Source organism: Hylobates moloch, unplaced genomic scaffold, assembly GCF_009828535.3.
Source record: "Hylobates moloch isolate HMO894 unplaced genomic scaffold, HMol_V3 SCAFFOLD_6, whole genome shotgun sequence".
In the NCBI taxonomy this organism is placed as follows: domain Eukaryota; kingdom Metazoa; phylum Chordata; class Mammalia; order Primates; family Hylobatidae; genus Hylobates; species Hylobates moloch.
In genome coordinates this window covers 94,055,158-94,071,528 of record NW_026652281.1, presented here as the reverse complement: position 1 = coordinate 94,071,528, position 16,371 = coordinate 94,055,158, and the positions used below count along the sequence as shown (strand labels likewise).

General features: G+C 53.3%; 1 protein-coding gene and 1 non-coding gene across 13 annotated transcripts in view; both read right to left on the bottom strand.

Moving 5' to 3' along the window:
* Positions 1–16,371, bottom strand: part of NDRG4 (NDRG family member 4) — a 49,734-nt gene that overhangs the window by 14,147 nt on the left and 19,216 nt on the right. For 10 of the 12 annotated variants that reach the window (XR_004248776.2, XM_032157509.2, XM_032755969.2 and 7 more), the window contains exons 2-3: positions 11,201–11,295; positions 4,205–4,249 (exon numbers count right to left, since the gene is read on the bottom strand). Coding sequence is in view for 11 of the 12 variants with exons in the window: in XM_032157507.2 (XP_032013398.1) it covers positions 4,205–4,249; positions 11,201–11,295 (140 nt within the window). In the remaining variant the exon portion in view is untranslated. The remainder of the gene's footprint in view (positions 1–4,204; positions 4,250–11,200; positions 11,296–16,371) is intronic. The other 2 variants (XM_058441058.1, XM_058441057.1) reach the window with 1 other exon arrangement.
* Positions 2,090–2,196, bottom strand: LOC116472015 (U6 spliceosomal RNA). The gene has a single exon (XR_004248940.1). It is a non-coding gene; the product is annotated as a U6 spliceosomal RNA (small nuclear RNA).

Here is a 16,371-nt window from a genome sequence, read left to right as displayed (position 1 = left end):
GCAGAGGAGAAGAAAGGCCAAGAAGTGCACAAGAGGAGAGGAAATAGGCCAGAGAGGGAAGCAGAGGAGGGGGGCCCAAGGCTGGGAGAGCAGGAGCCACAGAGAGAAGGGGGCTGCTGCGTGCCTGTGCTCCCAAATATAATCCATGAGGATTATATGTATTATCGTTGCAACTGCCTGTGCAGTAGGCACTGCTGTTTCTCCCATTTATATATGGAGGCTCAGAGAGTTTGACTGACTTGCCCAAGGTCACACAGCAAAGAAGTGGCAGACCTATGAGTGGCATCAGGGTTTGGCTGGCAAGACCTGACCCTGCCTTGTCTGGCCACGATAACTGCACAACCGCCAGAAAAGGGGCCAACAGTTTGGAGAGGCACACAGACTGCCCCATTTCTCCCCTGCCAGGGCCTGGGCAGGGGTGGGGTGAGGGCACAGAGCCTGAGATAGCCCTAGTGTCCTGCTCCCGAGATACCCGAGAGCCAAGCCCCAAACTGGTTGCCTCCAGGGACAAGGGCCGGGTGGGTCTACAGGAGGTGGGCATGTCAACATCAGTAGCTGCCTCCTATCCGGCTTCCTCTCCCTGTCTTGCTGAAGAAAGAACACGCCACTCACCCCAGCCTGTGCTGATGGCCCTGCATGCTGACCGGCTGCCCTTGGAGAAAGTGGTCATCTCCTCATCTCTGGGTACCTGCTGACCTGGTTGACACCTGCTAAGTACACTATTGCTGGCCATGTCCTCTGCCTGGGGGCACCTACTCCATCTCTCGCCTCTCACTCTGGAGGCCTAGGGAAGACTGACAGGCCTTGTGCTCCCCAGGGCAGCAGGAAGTAGAATGGGGAGTCCCCCTGGCCCGTCACCTCCTGGCCATGCTCCCCGTTCCTGCAGCCACTGTGGCACAGGAAGAGGCTTGGAAAACTGAGGCACAGCCCTGCCCTCTGCTCTGCCCACAAAGCCCTCCCACGTCCCCCAAGGTCCCACCCAATCCTATGCCCACTCCAACCTCTGACCCCTGAGTGGCCTCTCCCCACCTTTGGACCCAGGTGACAAGCTGACCTGTGACACTGCCCACTTCAAGCCAGAGCCTCCATGACTGCTCAGCTCACTGTCTGCAAACCCACAGACCTGGGTTTACAAGTCCTTCCTGGCCCCCTACCAGCCGGGTGACTTTGGGCAAAAATTTTTTTTTAACCTCTCTGTGTCTCAGGCTTCTAATTGTAAAGCAGGTACTGTGTGCCTTTCTCACCAAGCTGCTGTGAGAATCAGAAAAAACTGCACAAATCACTCTAGATCTGACCCCACCCCTGCCCAGGCCCTGGCAGGGGAGAAATGAGGCAGTCTGTGTGCCTCTCCAAATTGTTGGCCCTTTTTCTGGCGGTTGTGCAATTATAGTGGCCAGACAAGGCAGGCTCAGGTCTTGTCAGCCAAACCCTGGTGCCACTCATAGCTCTGCCACTTCTTTGCTGTGTGACCTTGGGGAAGTCAGTCAATGGGAGAAACAGCAGTGCCTACTGCACAGGCAGTTGCAAGGATAATACATATAATCCTCATGGACCTATGAGAAGGGATGAGGAAACTGAGAGATGGAGAGGTTAGGTAATTCCTCACTTGGCTAGTAAGCAGCAGCAGCTACTAGTACCCCAGCACTCTGGGTGGGCCTGAGGTCTCAGAATGAAAAGTGGCAAACACTATGTTCAAATGTCCTCCATGTGCCAGGCTTTCTTCGAATACTTTACCCATTATCTCTCTTTATCCCTCTTTTTTTTATCTGCTTCTTTTTTTGGAGACATGGTCTTGCTCTGTTGCCCAGGCTGGAGTGCAATGGTGCAATCTCTGCCCACTGCAACCTCTGCCTCCCGGGTTCAAGCCATTCTCCTGCCTCAGCCTCCCAAGTAGCTGGGACTACAAGCGCCTGCCACCACGCCTGGCTAATTATTGTATTTTTAGTAGAGACAGGGTTTCACCATATTGGCAAGGCTGGCCTCAAACTCCTGACCTCAAGTGATCCACCTGCCTCAACCTTCCAAAGTACTGAGATTATAGGTATGAGTCACCGCGCCCAGCCTTTATCCTCTTTTTGGAAAATATTTTTTAAGTATGGAAGGCTTCATGAATATGTGGGTCATTCTTGCACAGGGGTCACGCTCATCTTCTCTGTATCATTCCAATTTTGGTATATGTGCTGCTGGGGCAAGCACTCGTTTTCTTTCTTAATACCCTCTTTACAAATGAGGCAAATAAGGCACAGGGGGGTTTGGTAACCTGCCTAACGTCACACAGCTAGTGGGCACAGAGCCAGGAACCACACCCAGGCAGTTTGGTGCTAACTCCACACTCTGGTGGCCACTTGTCACCATCAGCCGAGCGTCCATATGAGGGGCCTGTGGGCACCATCGCCTTAGAAACACTCGGGAAGTCCGTGCTGCCTGTCTCCGTGAAAATGCGGTAGACAAGTGGAGTGACTTGGGCTGGAGGTCACATGCTTGGAAGTGGTGGGGCCAGAACCTAGGTCTGTCTAGCTCATGTTAGTCCCTCTGCTACACTACCTCCCCCACTGGCTGCCCCCACGGAGGCAGGGGACAGTGACAACGCCTGCCATGGTGAGCAGGAGATAAAATCCCTGCCATGCCTTGGCCCAGATAATAACCATCCATTCTTGTGGCTGCTTTTCTAAAACAAAAAACGAAAAAAATGCTGCCTCCATGTGGTGTGACAGGAGCGGATAGGAAGGTGCCTTTTAATGCAACCTGCCTTTTACCAAGCAGAGGATCCTGAGAACAGGGGTCCCACACACACTGGGCCCCGCAACTCCGGGGCTGCAGCTCAGAGGGCTCGGTGGGCAGAGGCAGCTTCGCAGCAGCAGTTGGGCACCCAGAGGTGTGGCAGGGTCTCCTCCACGACTCCAGGATTCCCCTCTGCCTGTCCCCCACACCGTGGGCCTGTGTGCTGGGACTGGCATCAGCACTGTTGGCGTCGGCCTCCCACACTGTGGGACCAGTGTGTTGAGGCACCGGCTGGCTGCTCTGGGATTTTACTTGGCCAATCCCTTCCTCCAGGGCCCATTTGCCTGCATAGCTCATCCTCATTTGCAGCATGGAGGACAAAGAAAATCCCCTGGTGAGCCTGCCCTAATCTCCGGCTGTCCCTTCCCACCAGCCTGGGCTGGCTCCCAACCACTTTCCTCCCATCCCACCTCCTGGGCTCCCATTCACTCCCCACTGCCGGAACCCTAGCCTCTCCTCCCAGCTCCAGAGCCCTTTGTGCTTGGAGATGGCATTCCCGGGGGATCTGAGCACATGTACATTGGCTGCCCTGAAGTCTCCCCTCTCGTCCTTGAAGTGGCGCGTGACCAAGGGACCAGCACACAGGCCCAGATTCTCACACTGATCCTCGCGTTGCTCCCACTGGGGGAGGAGCCAATGGGCAGCCCCACCTCCATGTCACCCCTGCATCCAGACCACTTGGCTGGTGCTGTCACGGGGCTTGGAGGCTGACCCAAAACCAGCTCAGGCCCAGGCAAGGACAGAGACTCGGGGGCTGGTTCCACCTTACCAGGAGGAAGGGTCTGAATTGGTTTAGCACATCAGGATGGCCAGTGGGGCCCCGGAACCCAGCAGGGCTATTGGTTCAGCATGTTGGGGTGGCCAGTGGGGCCCCGGAACCCAGCAGGGTTCCCTTGTGTCTGCTGACAGACATTTTCCCAGACCCGGAAATCAATGGTCACTGCGGGACTCAGAGGGGAGAAATGACTGGCCGAGTGGGCAACATCATCACCCGGAGGAATAAAAACAAAGGGCGCTTTCAGTTTTCACGGAGAACCTGGCATCAACTAAGGAGGACAGGGTTGTCCTGGCAACAGCTGTCATGGAAACAGGAGCTATTTTAGAGTCAACCTGCCTTTCATTGGAGGAAAATGCTGATTCAGATGACAACATCCCTCACTCTCTTTTCCATCCTCACTCCCCCTAGAGACCCCGTCTCTTCCCTGCTGCTCACAGAAGCAGGGCCAGTTCATCTTCCACCCCAGCATCTCTCTGTTAGGAAGGGGGCAGGCAGGGCCGCTATAAGCTCTGGGGGTGGTCCTGGCAACTGCTACAGGCTAGGGGCACACAGAAGGGCTATGACCCTCCTCTGGGACCTGGCGAGGTGGGGGGAGGGGCTGCCAGCTGTCAGTCCCACATCTTGGGGGTCTGAGCCTTGACCTACCTTCCAGTCTGTGTCTGCAGCCAAGAGGAAGGCATCGGAGCTCTCCTAGGGGAAGGCAAACAGAGGGGGTGGCAAGTTAGGCCCTGGCTGGTCTGGGGAGCCCACGGGGCCTTAGCAGACTCAATTTCTGTCCCCCCGTCTGTCTTTTCTCTTTTCTTTTTTCTTTTTTTTTAGAGACAGGGTCTCACTCTATCACCCAGGCTGGAGTGCAGTGGTGCAATCACAGCTCACTGTATCCTCCGGCTCCTGGGTTCAAATGATCCTCCTGTCTTGGCCTCCTAAAGCTCTGGGATTACAGGCATGAAACACTGCACCCAGCCCACCAGTCTGTCTCAATGTTAAAAAAAGTGACCAAGGGCTCACCGAAGTGCCAGGCATTGGCTACCAAGTACTTGGTGGAGGAGCCTGTGAGTGTCCTCATTAAGGAGGTGTGGATTCCATCTTACAGGCCACGAGGGTGAGGCTCAGAGAGGCTGAGTCACAGGGCTAGAAAGTGCTGGAATCTCCTGCTGCAAATCCTTGCTGTTGGTCACTTTTCCCTTCTGCTCCCATAGATGTTTTTCATGGTCTGACCATCAGGGCACAAGGGTGGAAGAAAGGGAGGGAAGGGGAGAGGTGGGCGTGACTAACATGCCCACTTGTAGGGATGGGGAAGCTGAGGCCCATGCAGTGAGGAGGAAAGAGGGGCCTTTTGCAATCCACACAAAGGTGCAGTGGCAGCTGCTCCCACCTCTCCAGACCTGGTCGCTTTGTGCCTCAGATCACTGGAGCTTACTTCACAGTGAACCGTTTGAGTCTGGCTAGTGCCTGTTCTGCCCACCGGACCGTGGGCGCCACGAGGGCGGGACCACGTCTGGCTGTGCTCTCAGTCTGGCTGTGCTCTCAGTATGAAGCTGGCATGGAAGGGGCTCCCCAGACACAAACAGATCTGGATGAACAATCAGGCTTCACCAATGAGGGGAGAGAGGCTCAAAATGCACCCACAGGTTACGAGGCTGCACAGATGGCCGGGGAGGAGCGGGGGCTAGAACCCCGTGTCTGAGTTGCCAGGCTCTCCCTGAGGCTGAGGGGCCCACAGACACTCTGCGGGGGCCTGGCTCTGGCTGTGCGACTCACCCACTCTGGGTCCCTGTCTCCCAGTCTGTACGACAAGGCAGCTGGCCAGCTCAGACTCGGGCCACTTTCGGGCCTGGCGAGGGAAACTAATCAGGGACCAGCACACGTCCAGGTAAAGGAGAACTCACAGGTCCTGCCTTGCCTTCCCCTGCGTCTGCCTAGAAACCGCTCTGCCCCGCTCTGCAAGGCTGTGAACTCCTGGGCAGGTCACTCAGCCTCCGAGCCTCAGTGTTGTGAGGATTAGAGGAGAAGCTCAGTGTTGCCCATCGTTCTGCCCTTTGTATTCCAGCACTGGACTGTGCCTGCTACAGATCCTCCTAAGGAATAAATACATGGATTGGCCAGGCACAGTGGCTCATGCCTGTAATCCCAGCACTTTGGGAAGCTGAGGTGGGCAGATCACCTGAGGCCAGGAGTTCAAGACCAGTCTGGCCAACATGTCAAAACTGCGTCTCTACTAAAAATACAAAAATTAGCTGAGTGTGGTGGCATGTGCCTGTAATCCCAGCTGCTCAGGAGGCTGAGGCAGGAGAATCACTTGAACCTGGGAGGCAGAGGTTACAGTGAGTCGAGACTGCACTACTGCACTCCAGCTTGGGTGATAGAGTGAGACTCTGTCTCAAAAACAAACAAACAGAAAAAAACCACGGATGACTGAGACAGTCACATGAGAAATAGGGTGCCACAGGAGGATGAGGGAAGCAGTCAGCTAGGAAAGTACAAGGAGGAAAATGACCCCAAATCACAGGAGTGGGAGGGAAAAGAATGAAACCAGTATTTTCGTCATTTTTCCCAAAATAAGGAAGAGTTCAGCCACCTGCATTCCAGCAGGCCAGGTGGTAGAGAAAAATCAAAGGGCACTGGGGGTTCCCATGCCCAAAGGGGAAAGCCAGGCTTTGGGCTGCCTGCGACTGTCACATAGAGAATGGCCGCACCCACTCAGGCTTCTTCTGCAGATTCATTCCAGGCCTGTGGGGGCTCTGCAGGGAGGAGGGGAGGAGAGGAGGGAAGGGATGGGGCTGGAGTGGGAGGACAAGGGCCCGGGGCTGATGATGAATCTCTCACTCAAAGACCTTGCACAAGGGGGCTGAGGAGAAGGAAGGGGAGGTGTCTATACTCAGGACCTTAAGAGGGCAATTATCTCAGAGGACAGAGGAGACAGTTTTGTTACAAGCAAAAGCTAACAAAAAAGAAGGCCGGGCGTAGTCACTCACACCTGTAATTCCAGCACTTTGGAAGGCCGAGGCAGGAGGATCACTTGAGCCCAGGAGGTCCAGGCTGCAGTGAGCTAAGATTGTGGCACTACACTCAGACTGGGTGACAGGGCAAGACTCTGTCTATCCTCTCTCTCTGTCACACACACACACACACACACACACACACACACACACACACACAGACACACGGTGGAGCAGATAATGGCAGGGTGTGCTGTATGCTCTCTGGGTCTGGGGGCCCCAGGAGATGAAGGGTGTGGGAGGAGAAGGACTCAAAAGCCAAGAAAATGCAGGAAGAACAGAAGCCCGTGCAGAGGCCCTGAAGTCCCATGGGAACAGGGTGAGAGCACAAGGAGGAGAACAGGTGGCAGCGCGGGCCCAGCTGAAGGAGGCAGAGGAGTGGTGTGTGGGAGGCAGGATGGGGACACAGGTGCAGAGGGACCCACAGACAAGCCAAGCACTGGAGTCTCCAAAGGCAAAAGCCAGGCTCCAGCGGTGGGCGGGCAGGCTGTGAGTAAATGTGTGGAAATCCTCACTTCCCACTGGACTGAAAGAATTTGCACCTGGCAAACTGCAGAACATTTAAAAAGTGAACAGGGTGCCAGGTGAAGTGGCTCACGATTGTAATCCCAGCTACTTGGGAGGCTGAGGTGGGAGAAATGCCTGAGGCCAGGAGTTCGAGACCAGCCTGGGCAACATAGCAAGATCCCGTCTCTACAAAATAGAAAAATGAGCCAGGCACGGTGATGCACGCTTGTAGTGCCAGCTACTCAGGAGGCTGAAGTAGGAGGATCGCTTGAGCCCTCTCTAGACTCCTTGAAGAAGGAGGAGGCTGTTATGGTCACACCCCTGTACTCAAGCCTGGGTGCCAGAGCCAGACTTATCTCTAAACAAAAAATAAATAAAAAGTGAAAAGGATGGGGCCGGGCACAGTGGATCACGCCTGTAATCCCAGCACTTTGGGAGGCTGAGGCGAGTGAATCACCTGAGGTCGGGAGTTTGAGGCCAGCCTGACCAACATGGAGAAACTCCATCTCTACTGAAAATACAAAATTAGCCAGGTGTGGTGGCACATGCCTGTAATCCCAGCTACTTGGGAGGCTGAGGCAGGAGAATCACTTGAATCCAGGAGGTGGAGGTTGTGGTGAGCCAAGATCACGCCATTGCACTCCAGCCTGGGCAACAAAAGCAAAACTCTGTCTCAAAAAAATAAAATTAAAAAAAGTTAAAAGGATGGATGTTTTCAGCACTGCAGCTGGAAAACGAGAATCTGTCTGTGAGAGCCATAGCCTGAGAGAGCCAGACTAGCTCTTAAAGGCAGAGAGAGGGGGTAGGACTGCATGGGCTGTGTCGGGTGTGGGGTGGGGCTTTATTTATTTATTTTTTTGACCCATCTGAGTGATCGCAGTCTGGCTCACTGCAACCTCCCTCCAGGTTGAACGGTTCTGCCTCACCTCCGATACTGGATTATATGGGATTATAGGTGTGAGCCACCATGCCCGGCCAGCTTTTTGTTTTGTTTTTGAGACACAGCCTCGCTCTGTCGCCCAGGCTGGAGTGTAGTGGTGTAATCTCGGCTCACTGCAACCTCCACCTCCCAGGTTCAAGTGATTCTCCTGCCTCAGCCTCCGAATAGCTGGGATTACAGGCGTGTGCCACCAGGTCCAGCTAATTTTTGTAATTTTAGTAGAGATGGGGTTTCGCCATGTTGGCCAGGCTGGTCTTGAACTCTGGATCTCAGGTGACCCGCCCACCTTGGGCTCCCAAAGTGCTGGGATTACAGGCGTGAGCCAACATGTCTGGCAGGAATGGGGCTTTTGAGGTGCCTTTGGAAAAAGCAGATGTGCCCAGGCCCACAGCATGGGGCCTCTGCTGACTCATGAAAGAGAGAAGAAGCCTCCACAGGATCTGCAAAGGAGACTCTCATGCAGAGGTGAGGATGTTACAGTGGCAAACTCTGGTCCTGGTGATGGGTAGATAGAGAGAGACACCACCTGCAGTAGGGCCAGGATGCCCAGAGGGCATGAGCAGGCAGGAGTGTGCCCAGTGAGTCAGGGAGGGAGGGGCGGTGAGGGCTGGGCCAGGCTAGGCAGAGAAGGGTTCCCAGCTGAGGTGGGCAGTGGAAGAGACAGGCATGGAAGTTACCAGGCCAAGATGCCCTCAGCTCTCCCCATTGTACTGGGGGGACCTGCTGGGCCACAGAGGCACACCCCATACCAGCAGGCAGCATTTCTGTGTGGCTGTCCCGCAACCCACACACTTCAGCACTTGCGATGGGATGCAGGGGTCCCCAAGGGCCACCATCTGCCCTATCAAAACCTCACAGGAGAACTCTGCTTTCATGCCTCAAAAGACAGGCTGGTAGGCAGGCACAGAGGCTCAGACCTGTAATCCCAGCACTTAGGAAGGCTGAGGTGGGAGGATCACTTACCAGGATCACTTATCAAGACCAGTCTGGGCGACAGAGCAAGACTGATCTCTACAAAATGGAAAAATTAGCCAGTTGTGGTGGCACATGCCTAAGATCCTCACTACTCGGGAGGCTGAGGCAGGAGGATCACTTGAGCCCAGGTAGTTGAGGCTGCAGTGGGCTATGATGGCACTACTGCACTCCAGCCTGGGTGACAGAGTGAGACCCTCTTTCAGAAGAAAAGAAAAAAAAAGAAAGAAAGAAGGAAAAGACAGAAAGAAAGACACAGGCAGGAGTGGGGAGTAGGGAGGGACTTTTTAGAAAGTTCTGAAAAACTTCTTCCTTCTGAGCTGTATCACCATCTGTGGCTTCCACCCAGCCCATGTTTTTACTGAGAGTGGTGTGTGCTGTGTGAGGCACTGGGGAGACCTGGAGGTGCAAAACAGAACAGATCTCTGTCCTGGGAACCTGTGGGGCGGGGCAGACACCAACCAGGCTAAGTGACACGGCCAGGGCCAGAGCGTGTTGGGGTTTCAATATTAGACCCAGGGGTTAGAGAGGGACTCTCTGAGGAGGGAGCATTTGAGCAGAGGCCTGAATAAAACAAGGAGTGGAGCTAGCCCCACAAATTTCTGGGCTAGTGTATCCCAAGCAGATACACTAGGAATATGATGGGCATGTTCAAGGAGGCTAGAGAGAAGTAAGCTGGGAACAGGCTTGGGAGACAGGTGGGGGAGCTGGTGCAGATTGCATCCTGGGTCCCATGTCTGACTGAGATGGCTCGTTAAGCTGAGAAGTGACATGGCTTATTTTTAATTTATTTATGTTTTGAGACAGAGTCTTGCTCTGTTGCCCAGGCTGGAGTGCAGCGGTGCAGTCTTGGGGTTGAACCTCCCAGGTTCAAGCGATTCAGCCTCCTGAGTAGCTGGGATTACAGGCGCCCACCACCACGCCTGGCTAATTTTTGTATTTTTAGTAGAGACAGGGTTTCACTATGTTGACCAGGCTGGTCTCGAACTCCTGACCTCAGGTGATCTCCCCACCTCAGCCTCCCAAAGTGCTGGGATTATAGTGATTATGGTGAGCCACCATGCCCAACTCATGGCTTATTTTAAAAGGGTACAGAGCAAAGGCAGAAGCAAAAAGACCAGCAAGGAGGCTCTGCAAGCATCCTGGGGCAACAGCTGATGGAGGCTTAGACCAGGGAGCAAGTAAACTTAGAATAAAGGGCTTGAAAAATGTACAGTCACCAGCCCACCCCGACGGCTGCCCTCAGATAAGCCAGGTCTTATCAGTTAACTCAAGGTTCTGTCTGGAAGATAATATTATACTCTTCTTGGGGGCAGGACTGCAACCTCATGTGGTTGGATCCCTGGATCCCTGGCTGGCTGCACAGTTCCAATCCTGGCTGCTCAGTAGCTCCTGGGCTCCCCTCCTTGTGATGGGAGGCTGGGGAGGGAGGGCAGGGCAGAGGACAGCGCCCTGAAGATTGGAGGGGCTGGGCTCCTGGCCTCCCCATCTGTAAAAGGAAGGGGTCAGGGCAGCGTAACTTGCAGGGACCCCAGCCCTGATGCCTCAGAATCCAACAAGCAGGGAACCCACACTTTTTGCAAAGTGGTTTGTGTCACAGTCACCAGTATGACAGCACTGGGAGGGAGGGAAAGGGAAGGTGGGCAGGGTGTTGTCACAACAAAAAAGGGTGGCACGAAAGTCACTCTGGCCTCTAATGCTTTGTCCCCTGACGGAGGGGTCTTTGGGACAAAATCATAACCTGTGATGCCTGTGTCCCACTGCCCCGGGTGGCACTGTTGGTTAGACCTGCCCAGGTGCCGCAGAGGCTTGGGAGGCAGATAAGAAAAAGAGCGCACAGACGGGGGAGCAGCGTGCCCTGCTGAAGCCAGCACTTGGGGCTCCTGGGCTGTCCAGAAACAGGTTGACACGGCCTCAATCCCCACTAGCAGTGTGATCTTGGCCAACTGGGTTCACCTCTCTGTGCCTCGGTTTTCTCGTCATTAAAGCGGAGATAACTCTCCTGTAGCGCCTTTAGCCTCAAAGACGGCTGAAGCCACCGTGAGGCTGGCTGGGTCTGGGTGGCACTCAGGCCTCCCGGAACTCCCCCCACAGGCAGGGACAGGGCTTCTCGGGGTGGCTGGCCCTGGGGAGGGTCGGCTGCAGGGAAGGCGCGCGGTCTCCCTCTTGGCCACGAGGTGGCGCGCTCGGCCCTAAGACCTCAAAGGCGCGACTCCAACTCACCAGCTCGGTGGCGTCCTGGCCCCGGAGCAGCGGCTTCTCCTCAGGGAATCGCAGCTCCTGCAGCCCGGCCATGGTCACGTCGTGGAGCAGGAGGCCTAGGGAGGGAGGGCGAGGTTGAGGACTGCTGCGGCGGGGACGCCCGGGCGGAGGACAGTGCAAGCGAGGGCTGGGGCGGGAGCGCGGAGACCAGATGCACTGTCCCCCTGGCCCCCAAGCGCAGCCCACTCAGGCACTCAGGGCCTCCAGGCCTCCGTCTGCAAGACCCGCCTGTCTGGCTTGGGGGGATACCATTATAGTATTTGCTTTTTCGTTTTTTTTTTTTTTTTTTTTTTTTTACATGGAGTCTCGCTGTCACCCAGGCTGGAGTGCAGTGGCGCAATCTTGGCTCACTGCAACCTTCGCCTCCTGGGTTCAAGCGATTCTCCTTCCTCAGCCTCCCAAGTAGCTGGGATTACAGGTGCGCACCACCACCTTACTAATTTTTGTGTTTTTTAGTAGACAGGGGGTTTCACCATGTTGGTCAGCCTGGTCTCGAACTCCTGACCCCAAGTGATCCACCCGTCTTGGTCTCCCAAAGTGTTGAGATTTCAGGTGTGAGTCACCACGCCCAGCCTATTATTTGCTCTTAAAAATTAAAACGTTTCCAAATAAAAGAGAAAAGCAACGTCATGATTCCTAAAACAATTACAAGCAAAATTCTGCCTTTATTGAGAAGCAGAAGGGCACGTGCAGGGAGGCCAAACACAGGGTCAGATGCAGACAGAAGTCCCCTGCCGAGGGCCTCTGGTGTCTGAAGGGGACAGTGGGGTTCTGAAGGATAGAGAGACTGGAGAGGAACAGAGCTGAGAGCTCCCTACAGGGCTCCCAGGACAAGACTGTGTGAAGATGGGCCAGGGAGGGGTGGGAGTAGAGGCCCTGGTGGTGTGGCAGGCCGAGTGATGTTGAAAGAGGGGGTGGAGGTCTCAGTTCAGGCCACCAGCAGGGAGGGGTGATAGACAGGGGCTGCTCAGCTGCCAGAGGGTGGGCCCAGGGCCCTAATTGCTGGGAAACCCCAGGGGTTTCTGAACCTCAGAGGAAGAATGGGTCATACGTGCAGGCGTGTGTGTGTGTGTGTGTGTGTGTGTGTGTGTGTGTGTGTGTGTGTGGTGTGTGTGTGTGTGTGTGTGTGTGTGTGTGTGTGTGTGTGTGTGTGTGTGTAGGAGCCAGTGGTGGGGGAAGGAAGACAGAGGGTCCCAGGACCCCACAATTCCTCTAGGAACAGCACCACCATCCCTCAATTTCAGGATGGCAGAGGTCAGAATGCACCAAGAGAAAAACTAGCCAAGGACATAATCTAGAAATTCATAAAAGCATTTAAATTGGCCAGTACATACATGGAAAAATATTCAAGCTCACCAGAAGTCAAAGAAATTTAAATTAAGATACTTTTTTTTTTTGGCCAGGCACAGTGGCTCATGCCTATAATCCCAGCATTTTGGGAGGCTGAGGCTGGAGGAGTGCATGAGCCCAGAGGTTCAGGACCAACCTGGACAACATAGCAAGACCCCATCTCTACGAAAAAAATAAAGTAGCTGGGTGTGGTGGTGAGAGCCTGTGGTCCCAGCTACTCAGGAGGCTGAGGTGGGAGGATCACTTGAGACCAGGAGTTTAAGGCTACAGGGAGCTATGATTGCACCACTGCACTCCAGCCTGAGTGACAGAGCAAGACCCTGTCTCGAATGAATGAATGAATGAATGAATGAATGAATAGCTCTTTCTTTTTTTTGCCAATGGCATTGGCGAAGTTTACACCGCTAGCAAAGGTGCACTGAAACAGGCACCTTCTTATATGGCTTGTGAGTATATAAATGGATATATCTTTCTGGAGGGCAGTTTTACAAATGAATTAAAACTATTTAAAAGGTTCATACTCTCAGACGAAGCAATCCTCTCCCATGGAGAAATTGCCTAAGGAAACCAGAGATGGCAACAAATAATTTATCTATAAGAATTCTTACCACAGTGCCATTTATAATACAGAAAAAAACTGGAAAAAATGTCCATCAATAGGGTACAAGATAAACTGTGTGTCAATAATAAAAGATTATTTAATATAATGGGAAAATTCCTGTTACAATAAATAGAAAAGCAGGCCTGGGTCCCTGCGCACGTGCCATGCTGGAGTCCCGGCTCCCAGTGGTTTCCGAGGAAACCAGCTAACACAATGCAGATGGGCTGTATTTTTAGAAAGGCATCCTTGAGGCTCTCCCGCTCCCATTTCCATCCTTTCTGATGTGTGCACACTCACCCATCCATCCAGGCTGTCGGGGCTGGGAGAGCCGAAAGAAGGGTCCCCTCCTTGGAAAACTCTTATGCATCAGGATATTTTAGCCACCTGGCTTCCTGAACATCCATCTCAATTAAACCCCTTAGTAGCCCTGGGGTGTCCCTGTGGCCCCCCTCCCCCAGCCTGTTATGAAACCACCCTGGACACCATCCTCCCCAAGGACCATGCTATTAAAAGGGCTGAGAGTGGGCAGTGCAGGGACAGATGGCCTGTGATGGAGGTGGTGGCGGGGAAGGGGGCAGAGAGAGACCTCATCATCCAGAGAACTGGGAATGTCTCAGCCCATGAAAAACAGACAGTCCAGGGCTTGGCTGGAGTTGTGGGGCTCCAGGACAAAGAGGCCAGAGCAGACATTTCCACAGCAGGGTGGCAGAGAAGTTTCTTCTAAAGAAAGTTATGGGCCGGGCGTGGTGGCTCATGCCTGTAATCCCAGCACTTTGGGAGGCTGAGGCGGGCGGATCACGAGGTCAGGAGATCGAGACCATCCTGGCTAACATGGTGAAACCCCCGTCTCTACTAACAATACAAAAAAATTAGCCGGGCGTGGTGGCAGGCCCCTGTAGTCCCAGCTACTCGGGAGGCTGAGGCAGGAGAATGGCGTGAACCCGGGAGGCGGAGCTTGCAGTGAGCCAAGATCACGCCACTGCACTCCAGCCTGGCGACAAAGCGAGACTCTGTCAAAAAAAAAAAAAAAAAGAAAAAAAAAGTTATGACTTTTTTAAGAAGCTATGTGATAAGTTATAAGAAAATGAGAGTCCTACTAATGAAGCCTGGCTAAGGTCTGCAAGGAGTTAAGCAGCACAGAGGTGGGCGGATGCCAGGGTCTATGAAATGGCCAGCAATGGCTCTTTCCACTCCGTCACGCTTTTCCCCTTCTTGATCTTATTCCCTAAAGGGACAGGAGCCACCCTGCCCAGCTCCCGGTGCAAAGACAAGAGCTCTCCCAGGAGATGTGTGTGCAGGGACCTGGGCCTGGGCAGACAGAAGCTGTAAACACCAAATGGGCCTGGATAAATCCCAATGCTTCTACTTCTCAGGGGTAAGGCCTGGAGCCACTGAAACCAGGCCAGCATTTCTCCTCTATCATTCAATGGCTTGTTTATTTTGAGCAAATCACTCAAAGCCTCACTTATTTGCAATATGAGAGCATGTTGCCCACCTCAGAGAAGTCTGAGGTACAATAGAAACAATAAATATATAAATTTTTTTTTTAGACGGATTCTTACTCTGTCGCCCAGGCTGGAGTGCAGTGGCGTGATCTCAGCTCACTGCAGCCTCTGCCTCCTGGGTTCAAGTGATTGTCCTGCTTCATCCTCCCAAGTAGTTGGGATTACAGACACCTGCCACCACGCCTGGCTAATTTTTTTGTACTTTTAGTAGAAATGAGGTTTTACCATGTTGGCCAGGTTGGTCTTGAACTCTTGACCTCAGGTGATCCACCTGCCTCAGCCTCCCAAAGTGTAAAAATGACGTTTTTTGTTTGTTCAGAGACAGGGTCTTGGTCAAAACAAACCCTGGCTCTGCTCTAAGCAAACTCCAGGCTGGAGTGCAGTGGCACAATCATGGCTCATAGCAGCCTCGAACTCCTGGGCTCAAGTGATCCTCCCATCTCAGCCTCCCAAGTAGCTGGGACCACAGGTGTGTGCCACCAGAGCCCCACTATTTTTTTTCCCATTTTTTGTAGAGATGGGGTCTCACTATGTTGGCCAGGCTGGTCTCAAACTCCTGGGCTCAAGCAATCCTCCTACCTCAGCCTCCCAAAGCACTGGGATTACTGGCGTGAGCCACCATGCCCAGCCTAAAATGCCTTTTAAATGAAAGATTTTTGTACATATCTGAATGGAACAAAAATCACATAGGTGATCAGGATGTTCCTTGCCTTTCTCTGCTGATTTAAGATAACTTTGGAGTCTTGTTTTTTGCTTTTTTCCTCTTGTTTCTGTTAGAGGACAGATTCATAGCTGCATGCAGAGGGGCTAAGCTGATGTATATAGGGGAGGGATGGTACAGGGGATGAGGGAGAGGAAACAGCCCCTTTGGTTGGGGGACAGAGACATGTAAGAGACCCCTCAAGGGCAAGAGAGCGCCGGGGAGTGTGGAGATGGGCTCCTGTGCTGTGTTAGTGGGGTAGATTCCTTAAGAGGAATTGCATTTCAGTTTAATTACTTCTGGTTGCTGATTTGTGTTTTTTCTCCTTTTCTCCTTCTTCTTTTTTTTTTTTTTTTTTTTTTTTAAGGCAAACAGGAGCACTCGGCTCCCACCATGCAGCTGGCAGGCCCCTCCTGCTATGCTTCTGTAACTGTGATTCCATGCTGAGACCCCAGCCAGCTGAACCCTCTGATTTATTAGGGTTAAAAATAGAAGCAATGACTGTGGTCATTCCTGAAACTATCCCATAAATGCTTAAATTGATCAGCAGTAGTTATACATCCTACAGAAAAAAAGCAATTGCTGAATCGGGAGAACAAGTTCAGCAGTGGTAGGAGATGGTGGGGGTGTTTGAAAATACACTGGGGGGCTGGGCGCAGTGGCTCACACCTGTAATCCCAGCACTTTGGGAGGCCAAGGCAGGTGGATCACTTGAAGCCAGGAGTTCGAGACCAGCCTGGCCAACATGGCGAAACCCTGTCTCTACTAAAAATTCAAAAATTAGCTGGGCTCACGTGATGGCGGGTGCCTGTAATCCAACTACTTGGGAGGCTGAAGCAGGAGAATTTCTTGAGCCCGGGAGGTGGAGGTTGCAGTGAGCTGCACTCCACTGGGTGACATAGCAAGACTGTCAAAATAAAGAAAGAGAGAAAGAAAGAGAGAGAGAGAGAAAGAGGGAAGGAAGGAAGGAAGGGAG